The 22,792-nt window shown below is 37.5% G+C and overlaps 2 protein-coding genes across 3 annotated transcripts; both read right to left on the bottom strand.

The window, feature by feature from the left end:
* Nucleotides 1-1,635: 1,635 nt before the first annotated feature.
* LOC113107267 (transcription initiation factor TFIID subunit 10-like) lies at nucleotides 1,636-3,834 on the bottom strand. Of its 2 annotated transcripts, none has more exons than XM_026269648.1 (5): nucleotides 3,574-3,834; nucleotides 3,270-3,427; nucleotides 3,118-3,182; nucleotides 2,085-2,199; nucleotides 1,636-1,945 (listed from the first exon to the last, which is right to left on the bottom strand). In XM_026269648.1, exons 1-5 carry the CDS (start codon nucleotides 3,692-3,694, stop codon nucleotides 1,856-1,858), a joined length of 549 nt encoding a protein of 182 aa, XP_026125433.1. In that variant the 5' UTR covers nucleotides 3,695-3,834; the 3' UTR covers nucleotides 1,636-1,855. The 2 variants fall into 2 exon arrangements, with proteins under 2 accessions (XP_026125433.1, XP_026125432.1); XM_026269647.1 differs by having other exon boundaries at nucleotides 3,568-3,824.
* Nucleotides 3,835-4,447: 613 nt separating this feature from the next.
* LOC113107266 (EF-hand domain-containing protein D2-like) lies at nucleotides 4,448-22,642 on the bottom strand. The gene is made up of 4 exons (XM_026269645.1): nucleotides 22,099-22,642; nucleotides 8,023-8,170; nucleotides 7,755-7,889; nucleotides 4,448-7,549 (listed from the first exon to the last, which is right to left on the bottom strand). The coding sequence occupies exons 1-4, from the start codon at nucleotides 22,380-22,382 to the stop codon at nucleotides 7,418-7,420; spliced, it is 699 nt and encodes a 232-aa protein (XP_026125430.1). The 5' UTR covers nucleotides 22,383-22,642; the 3' UTR covers nucleotides 4,448-7,417.
* Between the last annotated feature and the right edge of the window lie 150 nt (nucleotides 22,643-22,792).

The following is a 22,792-nucleotide window of genomic DNA, read 5'->3' as shown; positions in this document are numbered from 1 at the left end:
ACAAATGTCTGACACCTTGTAATCTGTGGAACCACAACGGCAAGTCTTTTCTTAGGTTTGTTAAACCTGTGGTTTAAACTTTTTTGAAAAATTGTTTGCATACTTGTGACTTAAAGGACAAGTACAATATGCAAAGAACTTAATTTGTGTTTTTGCATTTACTCACTTAGCAAATGCTTTTATGCAAAGTGACTTACAAATGAGGCAAGAAGGGCTTATAAGGTCTGATAAAGGCTTAATGAAATGTTTTTATCTGCAAATTGAAGTACATATTTATGTTTCACATGAGCCTTTACATTCTTCAAAAGAATCTTCCTCAATTAAATTAAATGTCAGTCGTTGGCTGGTATATGGAGAAAACTTCCCCCATTTTCTGGAATATGTAAAGGATTAAGGATTTATATATATATATATATATATATATATATATATATATATAATTATTATTGTTTCAATTAATGGCTTGTATATTTGTCATTTAGTATTGGTGAGATATAGGACAGTGGGAATGGGAACAGTATACAGGCCGGATTTCAAATGGGTCCCTGTTTTATATTTTAATTTTTTCGTGCACTACCCACAGGCATTGACAACTTTTTCTTAGAAAAGGGATTTTTGGGCTAGAGAAATTTTCTAGGGACATTGGATGTAGACATTTATATGTGAAGCATGCACATCAAAAATACAATGCAAATAATTGACTAAAATAACACTGAAAAAAAACAACATTGTGACTTTTTTTTCAGTATTTGAATCTTCTCAGTGTAGCAGCTGAAGTCCTCAAATGAAATCATTTTGCTCACTGACCATTGCAACGTTGCACCTTTTTAAAGTATAGCTGAACTTAAAAGAATGTGTGGACCGATACCACAGATTGACGTCTTAAAGCTGTATTTTCCCTTGTCTGATTTGTAATTTCTGTTCAGCACATTTTTATATTTCACTGCAAAGTACTAACGTTTAATGGATGTGCATTTAGATACACACGTTTTCACTTTCCACCTCAGCCTGTGTGTCTTGCAAATGAACATTTGTTAAAAGTGCAATTGAATAAACATGAAAGAAGCATTCACATTTTTTCTTGGGATATAGGAAAAGGTTGCCATTTAGATTTATATTGTGTTGTAGAAATAATCTGGAAAATATGTACTCATTTGATGAAATCTTTTAATATTAACACTTAAAAAATAAAAGAATCACCTTTTTTCGAATAAGAACACCGTAATAACTGCATTTGAATTTGAACGAATACTAGCTTTAATATTAATATAACTGGCCTGTCATTCTAGCTTTACATCTGCATTACGCCTGTGAGCACATACAGATGAATTGCAACTACAAATAGCACAAAGCAAAGGCTAGTATTGAAATATTATTATTAATATCATGTTTACTGTAGACAGATGGTGTGATGAACGGTCTATGGCCAGTGCAGCTGTACTACACTGTAGAGAGGGAAACTTGAGAGTAGCTCTAGGTACTATTAATACTGCAACACATTACAGCTCAAGCCTCTTATGGCGTGAAACTAAATCCATAAAGCGGAGATGAGAGGTTCAGACAGTGTATGAACTGACGTCAGAACTTTAAAAGCTTTACAGTGGTTAAATCATTTGATCCCACTAGGCTTCAGTAACAAGATGCGTAATTACAATGAATTTATTTATACAGGATTTTTACTGACATCAATTAAAGTCAAGTGGTGTAATCAAACTTAATCGAACACACATAAAGAAAATGCATAAAGCAGAGGGCCAGTGGGCTGATGGTTCCCACGCTGAAGGATAATGTCTTCAAAGCTCCGATGGGACAAACAGTGCATTTCCAGCAGTCCATTTCAATGAAGCACTTCCCCTCAAATAAAGTAATGGGGTTTCTTTACATTTATGCCATACTCTGCCATGGCTGGTGTCAGATCTTCCATCGTCAGCGTGTACTTCTTGTCCTGGGAGGTGCGATGAGAACAGTGTGAATGAGAGATTTTTTATAACACTTCCACAAATGATGGCTTGCAGATTAAATATTCATTCTATAGATTTATTGTAGAATATGTTACTGTACTTATCACAGTTTTAAACACAAACCTTGGTCTTGTTTCGGGAGCTTCCAGAGGCTGTGCCCTTCATTTTGCAATGCTGTAGTGCATCGTTTGCAATATCTGAGATGAACTTCTGAGACGCCAATGATATGAGACGGATTCTGATAACACAGGATAAAGATGTCAAGGAAGATTCATAATCAGCATTTTATAAACTCTGATGAGTAAATGATAAAGTTTTAACACTAGATATTTTTGTGTTTTAATATTAGCCACAATGCAATACACTTCATGACACAATACATATCATGTTTTAAAAATCATTTACTTCTGTATAATAAAGGACACGGCAATGGTCACTGGTATAATTTCTAAAGCAATTTATTTTTTTCCAGCTGATAAATGGTGAAACATTTAAAAGCAATCTGACTCTGGAAACGTCTCCAATATTCTTCAAGAAAGCTACCTGCAAAGCTCCCTGAAAAACTACGCACAAGTGCACCGAGGGCAAAAACTGCTTTAAACGCAAAGGATGGTCACACCGAATGTTCATTTTATTTAGTTGATAGTAATTAATTGATAAAGAAAATCTACTAATGAGATTATTATTATAGTTTGTGTTGGAAGACAAAAATCTCACTGGATTATTACAATTAATGGCAAAATGAATTTTTGGAAATGTAAACTGATATTTCCAGACACACTACAGCAAAATATAGAAATAACTGACTTAAAACTATTTTTTAGCTGCTGAAAATAATAATAATAATTTTGACCACCACTGTAATAACTCTTAAATATATATTATTTTAGTATTTGTTAACTTTATTTATGTTTTAATAATTTTCTTGTGTTTTTGCCTTTTTTTTTTTTAATCAAGCTTTATTTCCATTTTAATTTAGTAATTCCAGCACTTCACCTGTATATTTATTCCAGTTAGTTGCCAAAGCAACATGTTTCAGTTTCTTAAACTTTTGATTTAATTTAATCAAATATATATTTACATTTTATTTCAGCCTTTGAATGTTTTGTTAAAGAGCCTAACATGTTACATATCAGAGTACATCATCCCAACTCACATTCTTGGATCTGATGCTTCAAATCCAGCTCGGTTGAGGTAATATCCGGTGACTGCGTCTGGGATCTGAAAAACAGAGAGTTTGTTAACATGGCTACAAGACTCCAAGAATCAAAGAATATAGTGTATTACTGCAATCATATGTGGACTGACAGTAGGAGTGTAATCCTCCAGCTGCATCAGGAAATCAGCCAGCGGTGTGCTTGAGATGACGGGCTTCACGTCTCCGTTAGCGATGCCCGTGGGCACATACACCCCGTTTGACACGCTGGAGTCGGATGATGGAGTCGTCATTGCTGCCGAGGTCGGAACTGTGAAGGGAAAAGTACGACAGGCCTTACAAATACACTACTCTCCGTCTTTATACAAACCAAGACTTAAGCAAGTTAGCTAAAGGCTAAAAGGGAAAAGCTACTCCGTGCGCGTTTAAGCTATCAAAAAAGACACCCACCATTACCGCTGCTGAGCGCGGGGATGCTGCTGGCGTTTGTGGAGGCGCTGCTCGGGACGCAGTTGCTGCTCGATGTGGATGTGCTGGAGGCGGCTGCTGCTCCAGTCTGCGGAAGATCCACGTTCATTTTGTCCTGTTTAGATGGAATATTCCAGTAAACTGTGGATACGAGACAAAATCTACGCCGTTTAAACTAGGGAAAAGTTAAGTCGACATACATTTATAAAGGTAAAACAGCGAGGTCAACGATCATTCGCCGTGAGGAGAAAAATATTTACGTTTGATATGTCACGTGACTAACACTTCCGCGCGCAAACCATGACGAAAGTCCGGAGGAGCTGCAACAATAGTTCCGGGATCGATTGCGTTTCCGTGAACATATATCAAAGCGTGTTTTGTTTTACACACATATCTGCCGCAAATCTTGTAATACATTTTATTAATGTAAGTTACATTTTGTAATTTAGATGAGAAAAACATTTCACGCCGCTACAGAATCAGATGAGGGCTTGCAAATAGCTCCATCTAGTGATGATATTTTTACTTGGTTGGACACTTGACATCATAACTTTGAAAGTAATTTAAAAAAAATAAAAAAAATAAACGGAATGTTTTAATCGTGACTCGTGTGCAAGGTCACATTTTCTCTTTGAAAACGGCCCTAGATACTCAAACATAAGACTGATGTACATATATTTTATTACCTTAAAACAACCAGTTTATTTGGTATTTTTATACTATATTATTTATATAATAATACCATTTGTTTTATATTGATATATTCTATATATTTATTGTAAAAAAAAATTTTAGAAACGAACTTTTTTATTTTAGATACGAGTATGGTACATAACTGTATAAATCACCAAAACAAATAACATGTTTCCAAATTAAAAGTATTTTTATTGTCACAAGAATAATTGTACATTTTAGTAAGAAAATCAAAAATAAATGTGCATATTATAGGAGCCACATATCAATATGTATAAGCTTACAAGAGTATGATACCATAACCACCAGTTTTAAAGGACATTGACAGTGACAGCCAGGTACAGATATGGACAGGATGATTCAAGGCCCTTTAAACCATTATCAAATCACTGGAATTATTAATTAAACAACAAAAACATGCCATAAGATAAAATAGTGAACTTTAACTACACTCTCATTTTGAGTCTTCCTGGTATTATACTTCACAGAAAAAGAAAAAGAAAAATGTTGTGCTTTTTGCATGTTATCTGCTTTGGAAGGAGCAGTTTTCCCCCACAGAAGTTAATACTGCTAAAGCTTTAATGTGATTATTCAGATGTGCAAACATTAGTTATAAAGCCAAAACTGTAAAAAGTGTTTTTTACCAATTAATTACGAGTTATTACTTTTTAAAAGTTCTAACATTGTAGATCAGTGATGTTCAGTCTAAATTCCAAATAACTGTGCTCATATGAATTCAAATCTCTGCTGGGGCTGTTGACCAGAAGTATCCTGATGGATCTCAGGGAATGTTGTACTAAAATTAGTTTAACACAGTGTGAAATCATTTGGCACGACAACAATGGAACAGCTAAAATCTCTCAAAAGGAATGACAGAATGGTTTATGATTTCTAACAGAATGTTTGATTGGCGTCATTAGTTGACTCCTCAACAATAACATAATATAGACCACATTCACCCTTTAACATCCAATATTTTAAATACCTTTTACTTGAACAGTAGAAAACAAAAGAAAAAGAACATGTGGATGGCTGACAAGACTGGGAGACAAATATTTATACAACTATTATTTGAATTTCCAGAGAACTAGTGAGCAAACTTGAACATTTAGCAGTGACTCAGAACACAAAAACAAACAGCAACATGAAGCATAGCAATTGCCAACATTGTTGTCTCCATTATAGAAAAGACTAAAGGGTATTTTGCCTTTACTGATTAGATTGTAATGGAAAAACTTAAGGAATATCAGATACATGGAGAACGAAACGAAGACAAGATTGTAGGCAACAAAATTCATATTGAGAAAATAAGAACGTTTCTTTACACAAGACCCCATTCCATACAAAACTAAAATTATTATTTTTTGATTATCACATGAAAATATAGATTTGTCTTTATACATAGCATCTCAGTTAACTTTGCCACAGTGTAATGCATGTCACATGACCATAAATGGTAAAAATCCTTATTTTGGACGATTGCATTAGAAATGTTCCCTCATTTTTCAAATTGTCACAGTAAACTTTGAAACCAATTTTGTTTTTTTAAACTAAATACTTTAATATTAGATCCTATTCAGACACATGGCATTCTTTGATTAATAGGTTGAATGACATGCACTGGCTCAACAGAAAAGCCATGCTTATTTCATTAGCAAATGACATCTATACTCTATGCATGAAACACTTTTTGATTCTACCTTATCTCACAGAGCATGGGCTGCTGTGCAAGGCTTGCAATTCTGGTCCTAATTTGAATAATATTAAGCAACCCAGAGTTAGATTTAGGGAGTTGACTTAAGGGAAAGTTCACGCAAAATAATTTATTCACCCAAATGTCAAATCAACCTGAATGAATTTCTCTCTTCACACACTAAAGAACAAATTCTCAGTGATATTTGTGTGTGTGTGTGTGTTTTTGTTTTTTTTAAGGGGGTTCAATGTAGTTCTGGATCCCACTGACTTTCATTATATGGACAAAAACAGTGTACACTTGTTCCGAAGTAAACCCTTGTGTCGGACAGAAAAAAAGCTATTCAGCTTTGGAAAAACGCAAGGCTGTGTAAATTATTTCTGGGCGAACTATCCCTTTATATAAAAGCGGAGGAGGATTTCACACGATCTGTGGTATCTGACCAACCCCATAAACATGTTACAGTTAAAGGTTCAGGAAGCACAAAATACAGGGGTTCATAAACAGTCAGATGACCTTGTCCTAGACACCCCTCCATCCACATCAACCAGACAAGCTGAAGAAATTCAACTGTATAGAGTAATTGAAGTAAGCCGTTTCAAATTTACAGCCATTTCATGCCATCATTTTGATCTTAAAAACTAATTGTAAGCTTGTGTGTGCCACATTTAACACTGGACACTTTATAGCCTAAAGGGACCCATGTAGGAAAAACGACACCACAGTGACCATGCAAGAAAATATTGATAAACACTCAACAAACACCATTACAATCATCACCACACATGCACATACACCCAAAACCACTTCTCCATCTCTCTCTCTCCGCTCAATAAAAATAGTTTATTTTATGCTCTTAATATTTATGGATCGGGGTACAAGAGCAGAGATTTGTTGTTTGTCCTCTCATGTTCAAATGGCCAACAATGTAAGTCAAATTAGTCATGGTACAGTGAAAAGCATTTCCTGCTTAAATTGCCACTGATGTAAATACAACGGACTGGATATGGCATACTGAGAGTACTGGCTGATTTAAAAATAAACTTTAAAATGTTAGATTTGAATTTACTGGCATGTTGACGAGAACAAGACAAAATGCCATTCGAACTAAAACGAAACGGATGGGGTGAATGGACAACAGTACATATATACAGACGTGTGACTGAAACAACAAATCCAATCCAGTGTATTGAGATCAGTGTCTGGCTTCACATTTAAAATCAGCCTGAGAGAGAGCGAGAGAAACAGGCAACGATAAACAGATGATTTCAACACCAATATCCGCTCAGGAGCACACACTACACAGGTGTCCCTCTCTCAGGAAGATGGATCTGCATGGATCTGAGCGTTTCACAGCCTTGCATAGTTTCTCTGATTGCGGGGGACTCTGACGGCAGACAGACGGACAAACGTGATGAGTAAATCGAGGCTTTGAGGTGGATGAGGCTATTTGAAGGCTGACTTCAGCTCTTTGAAAGCGGCTTGTTTTTTTTTCTTCTCCTCTGCCTGACGCTTCTTGTCTTCCTGCTCCTGACGGATTTCTGCCTCAAACCGGTTTGAATCATTAATGGCCTGCACCTGTCAGAGACGAATATACATTTTTAGGGAATCCTAAATTTGGTTTCCTTATCAGAGGCACTCATTACAACCTATCTAGACAGGAAATTACAGTTATAGAGCTGTCATAGACTATGAAAGGTTTACAAATGAATGAATGAATCTGCTGAAGGATTTATTTCACTTAAGATGTGGTGAAAAAGTATTAAATGTCATGATTCTTTACTTTTGCCTCAAAGAATGATTTGGCTCCCTTCACTCCCTCCGTAGACACGTCAATCTCTGACAAACGTGCCAAGGCATGAAGCCCGCTGTCCTCTGCCAGCTCTCCTGCTGCTGCTTTTCTGAAGATAAGAAGAAACTAGAGAGAAAAAGAGGAAAGAACTGAGGAGATTAATAGGGGAATATAAGTAGCTGCATTATGTACTTCATTGCTGTGAAATACGGCCAAATCAAACACAATTTTTCATGTTTCGACATACTAAAGCATTTACCTCTCTAAAGCAGAGTTTGCCATCAAAGTCCTCATCTACTTCTTTGATCATGTTCTTCAGGCCCAGGTGAGTCTGAGGTGCTTCGAGTTTCTCCATCATCAGCTTCAGCTCCATCAGATCGATGTAGTTATCTTTCTCTATATCATACCTGCACACACACACACACACACAAGCAAACAAGTTATTAAAGCATAATTATCATGTTAAACTTCTTGTGAAATAAATGTTCATCACTGGTGATATTGCTGCAATGTCTCCAGTGATCAACAGAGGGCAGTGCAGATAAACATCTTTCACTTATCTTACCCACTGTTCATATATTTTCAGCTTATTTCAATTTAAAAGATAATTTAAATAATTAAAAGGTTTAAAAAAGGCATTTTTGTAGAAGTGTTGTGATCAAATCTTTAAAAAATCTTTGATCTGGGAAGACACTACATATAATCTTATTTTAATGAAATCTCCTGTGAAGAGCAGATGTACAGCCAAAAAAAGGGTGATTTTTAATGTTTTACATCTTTATTATTTATTATTATGAACATGGTTAACACAACTATTTTTAAATCATTTAAAAACTGAGAACCACTTATCTACACCAATGCAACCCATCATGTTTTCATTTGTGTACAATACAATATGGCATCTATCCAAACTTACAAACATTATGCTCTGAAACATACAGGAATCCATTAAAGCATAGATATCATCAGTCAGAGCTGAAGTGTTCATTAACAGCCACCCATTTATTATACCCGCTGCTGAGTTCATCTTAATGTTCATCTCTCCTGCATTTTTAATAAACAGAGTATGAGCTGCTGGCAATTTATTGAGTTGATAGCAATCCAAGACACTCGTGTGTACATTCGAGAGCATTCAAATTTGTGAACTTTAAACATAACATTTACAGACTAAACATAAGCCTGATGTTATATAAATGTTAAAGCATTTCAGTATTTTCTCTTATACACCGGAAAGAGAGGAGGACACTGATCTTACATCTCTCTCTCTCTCTCACACACACACACACACACACACACACACACTTCTTGTGGTTCAGCAGACATAATCATGGTTTAGAACAAGTGACATTCACACAGGCCAGACCGATTATATCTGCCTCTTCTTTTGCATCGATAATGAGATGTTAAATTGATCCACGGTGCATATTTTCTGGTGCAAAGGCCAGAGAACTGTGTGGGTGAGTTATTCTGCAGCAATGGGTCGATGAGTAAGAAAAGTCACATCCCTTTTCTCTCAGTTATTATGTATGAGACCACTTCCTCTACACGTCCACATATACACACACACACACAAGCAAACACCACATATTGCCCAAAGATGAGGTTTTACGTTGCCATAGTAACTGGGTCTTTTAATTAAAAGCAGAGGCCAATGAAACTCTTTGAATGAGACTCTTATCAACTAGTTGAAAAATCGTCTTCCTTCCTTGGACTAAATGAAACAAGATATTCTTAAATTCTTAAAATAAAACAATGAAATAAGAGACATTTAAAGTAAAATAAGACAAATGTAAAATATTCAAATACTTAAATTTCAACAAATTTTAAGGCTAAATCTATATAAATATTCTGCCGATGAGTTTTTATCTCCCTCATTAACTCCTTCTAGGCAATCCCATCATGCTCCCTGCTCATGAATATGGAGTGTGTGTCCATCTGCCTCAGATACATGGCTACTGTATTCCTTTCTACCAACACAAGACACCCTGCTGACGCCAGGTCTCTCACACGCATCTCTTCTCATTAACCCTGTATCACTGACATCTTCTCATCACTAATTCAAAGGCCAAAAGAGTGTGCTCATGTTCAAATTAACTCTTCATGCTGTGGCATGTGCCATAGTGAAAAATGCAGTATGATGGAGGATTGCAGTCGTGGGGCATCTGAGGGTCATGTTTCTCTGTGGATGCTGCTATCCAGGGTTTGGTTGAAGATTACAGTACAGCAGCGGTTAATCAAACTAATGTGATTACATGGCAAGCGAGACTGAGCTGGAGGTTTATTTTTAAAAAGGTAAAATCAAATCACTTGAGAAACCGAGCAACCAGTGCCCATAGTGGGTTCAAATCAATAATTTACGTCTACATACGGCTAGTCTGTTTAACAAAAAGAAAGGTCAAGCGTGCTCAGTGCAATTAAAAGGTCAGCTGTAATTTAAACCCTCCATGTTTAATTATGCAGTCAACTCCTGAAAGAGTCCTCATGCCAAGATTTGTGAAAGATTTCCACCATGCTAAGACTTTAACTGTTCTTTGCATTTTATTGTCACACTTGGTGTCATTTCCTCTCAATCATGCACAATAGACGTTTTAGCCTGAACATGATGAATTTCGACTTATGGACTCCTGGGTTATCAACAAATTCTATTTTACATAGAAATGTAAAAGCGATCTGCAGGAAAAAAATATATAAAAATGTTACATTAACAAGACTCTCGTTGCAAAACGTCATCAACCAATAACAATTTTCCAGTGGCCTTGGTTCTGAAGATACACGATCATAATTTTAAAATGTTGGGGTCATTAGGATTATTTTTTAGAAATTAATATTCGGCAAGGATGCATTTAATTAATCAAAACACAAGATAAGGGTAAAATCAAGACCAGTTAGTTAAATTATTTTCAGTTTCTGACTGACTCAGACTAACCTGTGATGTTTAAGATACATCACAGATTATGAAAAGCTCCCAAGTGTTAAAAACATAATGTAGTAACACTTCAGTTGGTTGCAACAATTTGGAAAGCATTAGCTGTATTATTACCAAACACAGCTGACAAAATAATGTGTGACCATCTATATGGAGACGCAAGCAGTGGCTGCCCAAAAAGGTGAAAAAGAAATTTTCCCCTTTTCTGTAACGATATGCAGTTGAGGAAGATCACATTTTTGCCCAAATAAGTCTGTAAGCTGAACACTTCACACTACAGACGATTAAGGAAGCAAATGCAATGAGCACTTCCTTATAATAACCAAGTGAGGTTCACAGTCGTAAGCTGATACTGATTTCCGTCTGCCTTAGCAAAAAGGTTTGACTCATCTGATTGGCTTTGCTGACAGCTGCATTTGAACTGAGTGTATTCACTTGCTGTTGTTGGAATGAAATCAAGTTTAAGTAATTATGAAGAAAGTCGAAAGAAGGAACGTGAAAGCTAAAGTGTAGCTTTATTTGTGCTTTGTGTATTTAAAAAGTCCTCTTGTTATCCAGTTATCTACTTTCAAGAACTCTTGGAAAACTTTACCATGCGAGTCTGAACTTGAATGAAAGTTCAGGAATGTTTCTTTTCCTTGCTCTTTAAAGGTGTTTAGACATGCTACATTTTTTTCTGAGCAGTCTCGGGGGACTCCAGCTAATGAGGTTTCAGCTGCAGTGCTGACTTCTGACGCTGGACACAGATGTGCTGATTCTATCCCGCTTACTTGTGACACATGACACATTGTAGGAAAACACGACTCCGAAAGAGAGTGAGAGAGAATGGAGAACAGGAAATACTCAAATAGCCTTGTGAGAGCTTCAATCTGCTACTTAGGCACTGACCTCGAAAAGTGCTATTGCTGCACTTCCAAATTCCTCTTGAAATTCATTTACAAATGATTTGTTTAAAACGATCACTTCAGCTGAGCCACCCAAGAGCAGAAATCTGACTTCAAGAAAATCCTTTTACATAAGCTACTGGACACTTCAAACCATTGACATTATCATCAGTGCTTCAGCTGGACAACGTCAAAGACTGGAAATATAACAATACTGTTCACTCAAATCACTATAAGTCCCGCCTTCTAAATAAAAGAACCAATCATCATTTTGTAAAGTCATCATGTCACTACAGCTGCCATTAGAAGCTCTGGTTCCCTCTGCTTAAGACTATTTGAGCATAGGAAACAACACTTTTTTTTGTTTGTCAGATTTCGTTGCCGTTTCAAAATATATTATTTAAATGCGAGTTCTGGCAAGCAGTTTTTGAGATTTCAGTGCCGGAAAGTTCATTCTGTGGTCTTTGCATGTCTAAAACCACTGCCCAGAGGTGTGAGTGAACTGACTTTCCTTGAAAGGGACTTTTTCAAAGGGACAGTGATTGTTCTCTTAGCCGCGCCGCCCCCTTTGGTTAACCCAGCTCAACACTTCACAGAACATTCCACAGGAGTGAACGGAGACTTCCACACACAGACTGATTTTGTAGTATAGTTTTAGTTAGTATAGTGTTAAAAATGACCCTAAATTAAAATTTGCGGGGACCGCAAATCTGAGTTAAGACAGAGAAAAAAGAAAATCCACATTTCAAATGATTACAGTAATAAGTGTTCAGAATTGTTCCTTATGTTTCTACAACACATTCACTATTGTACAGTGAACAGCAATAAAACGGCAATGACATGAATCCATTTGTGAACAAATATTAATCATGTTAATTTTTTTTTAACAGTTTAGTTTACACAAACTAGTATTTGTTTATTTAAAATACTGAGAAAATAAATTGTATTCCTATTATAAACACCATGCTTTTACCACATTTTCATTAAGCGGCCAAATTCCAAAAGTATCCACATGACTTCCATAAGACAAGATCTTGTCTGATCTATGGTAGATGTCAACACTTGATTGGTTAATAACATTTTTAATGCAAGTCTCTCTGCAAAGAGGAACTTCTTCAGTAGTTTCAGAGTTTCATTTTCACTTAATATGGTAAAGTATATATCTTGGCATCTTTCAGAACATGTGTGTGTGTGTGTGTAATGACACTTAAACTTCAAAAGCTTCTGACAGAACTGGATGCAGTGGAGTTTAAATGGGGCTGAATTTAGAAGAAGTGAACAACATTTTGGGGAATCTGTTGATGCTGATGCCTAAAATACCACCACTTCAACTCATGCAGACTTTTACCTAAACCAACCACTGGAGCTAAATGGACTGTGCATTGTGGACTTTTGTGGTTGTCACAATGTGAGGCATGTAACAGGATTTGAGATTAAGCAATTGCCTGAATTTACAGAAATGCTGCCTGATGCCAGCCTAAATACACATGCCTGTCTGAATAGTCACCCTTTAATGCATGCCTATAGCTGCTGCTGATTTAATTATGAAAATACCTGATTAAATTTGAGTGGAATGATGTCTGGAGCTAATAAGAGACAGCAGTATTGCTCAAGGTGGTCTGAAGTACAGTAGTTACATGTCAGCATAGCATTTTCTCATGATTTTTTTTCTTTGTCCATTATGTGCTGATACGCAAGAAAGTTCATACTTTACTCCGACGCATGAGGAGTGAACAACCAACTCTTTTTCCTCCTCCCTCCTTTTCCTATCTCTTCCTGCCAATCTCCTTAATCCCAGGTTGCCAAGCAACAGCTGACAGAAGTAGTCATGGGAAAACCCTCATAAACACGTGATCAGCTCCAAGCACATTCTTCACAACGGCCCGGCGTCGCAGGCGTGATCGATCAGGATCAAACGCACCAAAACTGTGTGTTCGAGGATTTCACTTTCACTAGACATCTGCGCAGCGTGTGTGATGACATCATTTACGCTCGATTTGATTTCATGAGATGGGACAGGATGAGGGAATGGTCCAGAGAGACACAAAGAAAGCAAGCAAGCGAAGGTCAATTCCATTCACAGATCATTGGAGAATTTCCCTGTACCATCAGGCACAAATCTTGATAAGCAAATCTGAAAGTATAACAGCCTGCCCTACACAAAACAACAAATCATTTCTAAAAGACTGTAACCTATGAAAGGGGAAGCAACAAACTGTTTTCTGGAAAGAGATCAGGTAGTTCATGTTCTTGTGAGGCCAAGTATTTCCTGTTTTTCATTATTTGTAAAAACTGAGGTAAATGTGCTACTAAAAAAAATCCACAAAGATCATTGTCAGAGAATAATGGCTTTCAAAGGCAGAATCTGAAAGCATCTGTTCATACTCTTCATGACCTTCCCATCCACGTAAATCAATTTTCCTGAATAGAATTGATAGCTCTTCTTCACACACTTGTACTTCTAGAACTAATGGTCAGTTTGAAACTCAAGTCAAGAAATGTTTTCAGATCATTTTCAGTTTCTTCACTTGAACCAGAGTCTGTAAAATGCTGTTTTAAGATGATCCCTGCTCCTCAATCCAGATATTCAATCCAGCTCACATGACATGCTTAATGCATGAAGGTTTACATAACTGTTAAGATGGATTCATCATTATCCACCCACTCTATAGATGACTATTAACAAAAAGATGAAGCATTCTCAAAGAGATGAGTCACTGTAATACACTACTGGCTAACATTTCTTACTAAAAGTCAGTCCATGGAAATAGTAAACCAACCTAACAAGGTTTTGTATGCTTTTCATATTAATTTTTATATGCAAAAATTGACAGTTACAATTCCTAGAAACAGGTTACTTGATGGTTTTGCCAAAGCTGCACATTTAATGAATTTTGGTGAGAAAGTGAGATGTTATGTCTTCCTTTTTCAGTCCAACACTACACTGAACAATAATACATTAGGTATGGTGACCTCAGGAAATGTCCAGCAATTGTATTACTATTAATATATTAAAATCTAATTATAATATTTTCCAAAAAAGAACATAAAATCAAGATGGAAACTTGATTTAAATGATTAGGTTTTTTTCATTTCCCCTAATTATTGTTTTCTTTAAATAATATACAATTTTGGAATTTTAAATCATTTTTACAAATCACAAAATGCTAACATATAAAATGTTAATATAAACAAAATGTTAATATAAAATGTTAATACATTTAATTAACCACATTAATTTTAAAAATCATTATACAAGTTTTAATTTCTATAAATATTCTGCTGTAAGAAAAAAAAAAAGAGACATTCACAGATTGACAAAGACATGGCTTTTCACACTTGAGTCATTCTTAATCCTGGGTAAAGGTTATGTTTTCATGTTTCACACTTCATTCTGGGTTAATGGTCTTATTTGAGTATTTTTCTCTTCAACATATTTACTGTTGCTGTTTAACATATTTAACAATTTCGCTGAATTCCAACAATTTCCTGAAACTAAAAGCACAATGTTTCTGTGACTGTACGAAGCGTGTGAATATCTATTGAGGTAAACACTGATGCAGTTGATGCACGACTGTATGCAGTGCATATAATGCAGCATTCTCTGCCACTAGCTGATGATCGCTGGCAGAACTAACCTCGATCTGCTGGGATTATAGACCAGGTGACTAGCCATTAGTCCTTAAGCAGAATCCTTCATGGATCAGCCAATGGCCACACAACCCCAGAGGTTATTTATAGTGAGCGGAGAGTGTGAAGCATGAACACAAAATGTCACAAACAGAAAAGAACAGGGAGTAATGGTCCCTGAAAGAGATGAAAACTAAAAGAGGAGAACTTCCTGAAGGAGTGCTGAGGTTACATATGGCCTTTTCTGTAATCACAACAATCTAATACACTTCCTACTGCATAAATGAGTCATTGAGCTTGTGATGACTGTGTGTGAATGCCAAATAAGGGTGTGTGTCTAAATAAACCTCACACCTACACAACCATTGGCAGCTTCTGAAGAAAAGACGCCCCTTGCGCTTTAGGCATCAGTCTTATATTCTTTTTAAAAGGAAAACAAAGCTACGTGAAATTGATAAACAATAAGGGAAACTAATTAAAAGTTTCAGAAAATCCAATTCGAGACTTTCACGCATGATTTGAGTGATCACTTCCTATCCGTCTTAAATATAATGTGAGCGAGTGTGGTATCTCATTTGCTGAGACAGCATGCATTGATTGGCTTTCTTATCCTCTTAGGTCACAGTGTCAGTTAGATTTGGCAGAATTCAGTAGCTTTTGTGGATAAAATCCCTGGCTGTGTTTACTTTCAATGCCTCTAAATCATATTAGAAGCACAACATCCTGAGAGACAAACTGAGCTGCGCTAAGGGGCTCTTTAAACACGCAGGATATTCAGAAATGAGGAAATGGGTGATTTAGAGAATAATCACATCATACTACTTTCTGCAGGGAGAAAGGCATAACCATTTAAGGACTTGGCAAATACATACGCTCGAGAGAGAAACGCTCATTACATTCTGCTTTAATACATTATACATTACCACAATTAATTTATGATGGCCGCCAATGTGAAACAAGCAATATTTTGCCTACTGACAACTCACCACCACAGTGGCCTGCAGGCTTACATTCAAACATTCCTTAATGTGTCCGATGTTATCTTTTCTGAGAAATCTGTCCCTGAGAAAAATGCACAAGGAAGGGAGCAGAGTTTCTCTTGCTTCTCTCATTACTAAAGGCGACTCTGCAGGAACGCTCCTCGCAGGACTAAAGCCCCTTGATCATATGTAGGCACAGCATGGGACCTGCACACATAATCACTTAACCAATTAGGTCACGCTGCCATTGACAATAGAGATGAGCAGGGGGGATAAGAGGGGCTGGATATCATCTGCTGGTAGGATCTTAAAGGTAGGGACACACCAAAGCGACACCAGAGAACGCCTCGCATCATCTGCATCGGGGCAAAAACTGTTGTACTATCACACCCAACCAAACTATAGCTGACTGCCAACTAATGTTAACGCTCTGCACTTGCGTGAGAGAACATAACCCTCCCAAAAGAGCTAGAACTGTGTATTTACAAACCAAGCAGCGCTTGTCACTGTTTACACCAGCCGCACTCATTATTGACAGATTCATGTTGATGATTTTTTCTATCTTAAGTTGCAAATGGCTCTGGCATTGTCAGACCTTGGCCGTCTTCTTGTGGATAAATAAAAAAAGAAACCGATAGGATGACAAGTTTCTTTGCATTCTCTATTTACTCCGTTATTGGTTTGCTTTTGTCAGTTTTTTTCTTTGCGCTTATTCACAAATGCTGAATTGTCAGTCAGAGTTTTCTCTCTCGCAAAGAGTTTTGAAATAGATTCTGTAGAACTATTTCGACATGCAGGATTGGCTGAAAAACAGAGCGCATCCAACTCCATAGAGTCAACACCCCCAAAAAATTTAAGCTGATCAACGCTCAACAACCACCTGACATTGCCCAAGAGCTGACCATCTGCTTGGTGTGTCCCGGGCTTTAGATAGCTGTCCACACAGTGCCATGCAGAAGGAGGAACAATTGCTGTTTACCAGTAAATTTTATGTATAAGATAATTATTTTCAATGTATGCCTAATATGGCAATGAATATACTGATATTAAATTTAATGCAATTTTGTGTATTTAAAATATACAAAAAATTCATGCTACAAATAAGTTTTGGCATTACAACATTATAATCTATAGTATGAAAAAAAATTTTTTTATTGAGATTTGCCATTTCCACACTTAAGTGTTATTATATTAGTAGCATGTAAATGTCAAATATCAGCCAATAATCAATATGGTACTACTGATGTGTTGTGCATCCCTAGTAAACATATTAAGTCAGATGCGAGTTTGATTTCTGTATCTGATGTAAATTAAAAAGGTGCATCTTGGTGAGGTGCATATACATAGCAAGTTTAAACTAGGTAAAAAAGTTAATCGAGACAAACTTTAAGTTGGCTTGAGAAAGCCTGATCAGAGAATTTTAAAAGTTGGATGGTTTTCAGTCTGAAATAGTCTGAAGTTTAGTGTAATTTTTAAGCTTAAATCTTTTGAAGGCAATACAACCTGTCAGACAGACAGACAGATCGATAGATTAGATAAGAAATAATATATATATTTCATAGAATGGAAGCTTAAATGTGTTCATATGGTTTAGAAATATTGCTAAGGTATTCTGGATGGTTGCTAAGGGTGTTGTTATGTGGTTGCTAAGGTACTCTGGGTGGTTGCTATGGTGTGGCTATGCGGTTGCTACTGTACTTGGGGTGGTTCCTAGGATGTTGCCATGTGGTTGCTAGGCTAACTGGAGTGGTTGCGAAGGTGTTTCTATGTGGTTGCTAGGGTACTGAGGGTGGTTTTTAGGTTGGTTTGGCTAGTTGCTAGAGTATTGCAATACAGATAGATATCATTTTTCTATGATTTTTAGTCTTTGTTTTTATGAAAACTGTAAGCAATATAGCAACTAACTTCAGATCAGTCTGAAGAGCTGGGCTGAGTTTGGAGTTTGTACTAGGGCTGCACGATATTGGGAAAAATGACATTGCGATATTTTATTTTTCTGCGATATATATTGCGATATTTTTTCTTACAAACAAATGGGGTGAGCACACTTACATTCTCATTTTAAATTATTTAAACATCGACACCATCGTGTCAATTGATTAATATGCGTGAGGGAGAGAGAGCAAGACAGAGCTCGTGTTGTTTGAAAACGGCTCGCTTTCTCTCGGTCTCTCTCTCTCTCTCTCTCTCAATTCAATTCATATTGCTTTATTGGCATGACATACAAAGGTACATATTGCCAAAGCATTGTACATATCAGAATAGAAACAAACTAAACAAAAATACATATATATATATATATTCATAAGAGAAAAAAAAAAATTACATGCAAAATAAATCCATATACATTTCTATAAACAATGATGGTACTTCTAATGTACTCTCTCTCTGTCTCTCTCGCGCGCGCTCTCTCTCTAGCAGCAGCGCGCCAGCCCAGCGCCACGTCAGGCACTGTTCTGGTGTGTAAAGACACAGAAAACTAGAGGCAGCCACCACGCTTCTGGGACGCTTCAGACACGCGACGCTCACGCCACGCAGCCAGTGTGTCACCGGCCTCTGTCTCTCTCACGCACGCTCTTTCTCTCTGTCTGTCTCGCGCGCGCTCTCTCTCTCTGTCTTTCTCGCACGCTCTCTCTCTCTCTCTGTCTCTCTCGCGCTCCCTCTCTCTCTTCCCTGTTAAACTTGCATGTGGTTTTCAGTCCTGTCAATGATAAACTTTCACTCTATGATGGTTTAGCTGTGCAATTAATCCGCAAATCACATTTGTCAAGGGCCGGGGAGAAGCTGGCCGTACAGTTAATGAATAACGGATCAACTACGACAGCCTACATCGCACATCCTGCGATGTGACTATCGTGGATTCGTACATCGCGATATCGATGCTTAAACGACACATCGTGCAGCCCTAGTTTGTACAGCTACAGGAGGAGTTAGATTCAACGTTTTTAGTAAGAAGAAGAAGAAGAAGTTTAAATAGCATTTCAGTAAAGACTTAAAGACTTGTTCTGACACGAATGAATTCCTCTTATGAATAATTCTCAGTGATAAAACTGTATCTGCTCAAAAACAAACTTACTTTAGCTGCAGGCTAAGACAAGGTAAAGTTCTTCTATGAGTTCTAGGTGTTGGCCAACAAAAAAACCCCATCAAAAATATGTTTCAGGGTTAATTGCTTGTACTTTTAAACAAAGCAGGGGTCCCCCACAGGACTGATTCTACAAGGACTGATTCTGTACTTAGTAAACAACACATGCATTTATATGCATTATTATCATTTACCACAAATATGTAAAACAGCTAAACTAGGGCATTCTAATCTGATAAAAATAGAAAATATTCAAATCACTACTTATAATAACCATACCTTAAAAGATAAATGACTTGCACAAAGTTATAACAGTTTTGTGTTCATCTTCCAGTTTGAATGCTGGACCTGAATCTAAAGTTTTGAATCCCCCTGAACAGTGGCCTGAGGTTAAGGCAAAGCATGCATTCCTCTTATCAGCTGGACTCTAGCCAGACTGTGGCCGTTATGCAGTTTTCTTTCTCTCACCCCATGTTTTTCTGCCTCCCTCTGCACAAAAGCATTTAAGACTGCAACATTTGCTGCAACTGAAGCTTTTGAGTACTGAATGTGCCTACATGAAGCAAAACTATATAAGCTTTAGTTTGGAAGGTCATAATCAATCAGGGAGTTCATACAGACACATAAAACATTCCTAACCTGCCTCCTCACTGCCCTTGTCTCCTCTTTCTTTCCTTATCTATATTCAGGGCTCCAGGCAAACGCACAAACAGCCATTATAAGCTGAAAAGTAATAAATCAATTGCAGTGCACAATTCTCTCCAGCTGGAAACCTGTATGAAGGTAAATGACATGGAGAAGCAAATGAACGACATGTTGACTTACAAACCCCTTATCTCATAAATTCTTAACTGGGAATAGACCATGAAAAACTCTAGCTAATATTTAACATGTGAAGTAACCACAGAGGCTTTGTTTTCTCCATGACAAAGGGCTATGCACACTTCACTCACTCCTAAACCTGAAACCGTCTCACTGGTCTCATTCAGCCCATTTAACGCCATGGGCAACACCATCAAAGAGACTGAATGAAACCAGTGCTATATCTCACCCTGGGCGAGGTCTTGTGACTCCAGACACCTTGAACGAACTGCACAAGGAACTAATTAATAGGCATAGAAAAGGTGATACTCTGAAACAACAGTCTACACACAATAATTTAAAAGAAGAAAAAAAATCAAGCAAGCCACTATCTACTTTTGTAACACCCATGTGGTTATCTAGAGGTAATTAAACTATTGTGATAGACTGGGATCACATCTATTTTGCAGCAAAATGAGATTAAAATGTTGAACAGTCACAGAACTAATTGTTCTCAAGAGCAGATGAACAACAATTAATTATTTAAAAGGGAAGTTCACCTAAAAAAAAATAAGATTTGATTATCTCATAGGCATTTACTCATCCTTCTGTATGTATGTACATGTATGATTGTCTTTATTCTGTGAAACATAAAAAGCCTATTTTAAATAGCCTATTTTAAAGGATGTTTCAACTGTTTTTGTCCATATAATGAAAATAAGTGGGGTCCAATATTTGTTTTGGACACTGTTGACTTTCATTGTATGGACAGAGAAATATATTGAGACAATTTTTAGGTATCTTTCCTTGTGTTCCACAGAAGAAATTAAGTCAGTAAAGCTGTATATATTAAGTGAAAAGACAAGTGTGTAATAAAATTACACTAAAATTAAAAAAACAAATAATATCTCATTCAAAATATTAATAACTATAATAGCATAAGTTTACAGCTAAATATAATTGTTCCCATTTATCTCAATGGCAAAAAAATCACCCTAAATAATACTAAAATAACAAGAATTTGTGAAAAATATAACATCCTGATAAATGAAATTCATTTGTGACATTACAGAAAATGCATAGGCCAACTCATCTAGATGCAAAGGCTTCTCAGACAGATTTGGGTGGCCTGTTTTGGCTAATTCACAACAATGGCTTTGTCTGATAGCAGAAATGGGCAGATGAAACCACCACTTCCTCAGAGAACTAGTTTCTCAACCCCTTTCCCACATGGTTCAGGCCTGTGTGAAACCGACCCTGTAGTCACTGTCGCGGCACGAACCGACCCGCTCCACCACAGAGAGCAAAGGGGACACATTCCTGCAGTGACTCTCATGAAGATTCGGCTCTCCATACCTCCCATTCCCAGAGAAGTTTTTTGTTTCTGTCAGTGAAATCAGCCTTAAATAAAGGCCCTGCCAACCCTGTACGCAGCACAGCATTTACAAAAGCTCGGAGAGCAGTTTTGGATCCCGAACGTGGGGAAAATGCGTAAACTGCCTTCCATTCATCAAATGTAAAGGAAGAGGGCAGTCTCACTAAGAGTCTGGCAAAGGTGGCCACAGAATTGTGTCATACTGGGCAGTCTAGACTTCTCTGCATGCCTCTCGGTTAGAGACACAATGAAACTTGGACATGACCTAAGGGACTTTCTCAACCCATAGCTCTACATGTATCATTGTGCAAATGCATGTGGATTAAACGATACAGACTTGGGTGGGGCTGAGCTCATGGCCTTTTCTTAAATGTGTGAAAGAGTTTCAGCCAAAACATGAAGCACAATGAAGAAAATAGAGAGTGACTGATGTAGATTGTAAACTACACAACTTGTTCCTGTTTAAACATTCAGTTCAGAGAATAAACTAGTACAGTAGTATTGTTGAACTAAACCAGAACATTCATCAGCATGTTTCTTTCAGGGCATGTAGGGTTAATAGAGGTCATGTTGGTTGTCTTTGGGGGTTAAAATGACATGCGCATGTCTCGCATCTGCTGCAGCAGAGGATGACAGCTGGCATGAGGTACTTACTGTTTGAACATCTTCTCCATGTCTTTGATCTGCTTCCTCGAGAACTCCTTGAACTCGGTGTAGGGGTTGAACACCTTCATGCTGGGCTGGTGGTGTTCACCGACGCCCTCGTTCAGCTCCCCGCGCCGCTGCAGCTTGGCTCCCAGCTCGGAGTCCGCGCTGGATGTGGCCGCTTTCTCGTGCGCTCCGTTCTCGTGAGCCCCGTCCAGCGCCACCGGGTCGTGCTCGCCCTCCTCGATCTGCAGCCTGCGGCTCAACTTCGATGACAGCTCGTCCGTTGCCATTTCGCCTTATTCTGAAATCTGACGAACGTTACTATCTACGGGGAAAATACAGTGAAGAAATACGCAGAATGCTGCAAAGAGCGCGGACCATATAAAGGTTCAGTGCGTTAAATCCAGATTCTGTTTAGTATTTGGTTAAATACGTTTTCAAATGCAAATCATCCGATTTCTAGCGGTGTGACGGACACACAGTGATTCAAACGGACACACAGTGATTCAAACGGACAGCGCTCGTGCGTGTGACGACGCCTCCGTGCTCGCAGAAGGTGAAATAAGCTCGCTCGTGCGCGTGCAGTGAGATGGACACAAAACGGTTTCACGACGCCACGCCTTTTAAAGAGACGCACCGGACACAAAAGATCACTTGCGATACAAACCCTATCTTTGATACCTTTTGTTGTTATTACACA

This window comes from Carassius auratus, chromosome 8 (genome assembly GCF_003368295.1).
Source record: "Carassius auratus strain Wakin chromosome 8, ASM336829v1, whole genome shotgun sequence".
Taxonomy (NCBI): domain Eukaryota; kingdom Metazoa; phylum Chordata; class Actinopteri; order Cypriniformes; family Cyprinidae; genus Carassius; species Carassius auratus.
Note: the sequence above shows the minus strand (reverse complement) of the source record. Positions and strands in the feature narration are given on the sequence as shown.

Excerpts from the sequence above, each read along its gene's own strand:
- LOC113107267 (XM_026269647.1), bottom strand. The coding sequence starts at position 3,694 with ATGAACGTGGATCTTCCGCAGACTGGAGCAGCAGCCGCCTCCAGCACA. Across the intron at positions 3,428-3,567 it reads CGCGCTCAGCAGCGGTAATG|TTCCGACCTCGGCAGCAATG; the intron begins GTGGGTGTCTTT and ends TTCCCTTCACAG. Across the intron at positions 2,200-3,117 it reads GAAGCATCAGATCCAAGAAT|AATCCGTCTCATATCATTGG; the intron begins GTGAGTTGGGAT and ends CTGTGTTATCAG.
- LOC113107266 (XM_026269645.1), bottom strand. The coding sequence starts at position 22,382 with ATGGCAACGGACGAGCTGTCATCGAAGTTGAGCCGCAGGCTGCAGATC. Across the intron at positions 8,171-22,098 it reads ATGGAGAAGATGTTCAAACA|GTATGATATAGAGAAAGATA; the intron begins GTAAGTACCTCA and ends GTGTGTGTGCAG. Across the intron at positions 7,890-8,022 it reads GCAAACTCTGCTTTAGAGAG|TTTCTTCTTATCTTCAGAAA; the intron begins GTAAATGCTTTA and ends TTTTCTCTCTAG.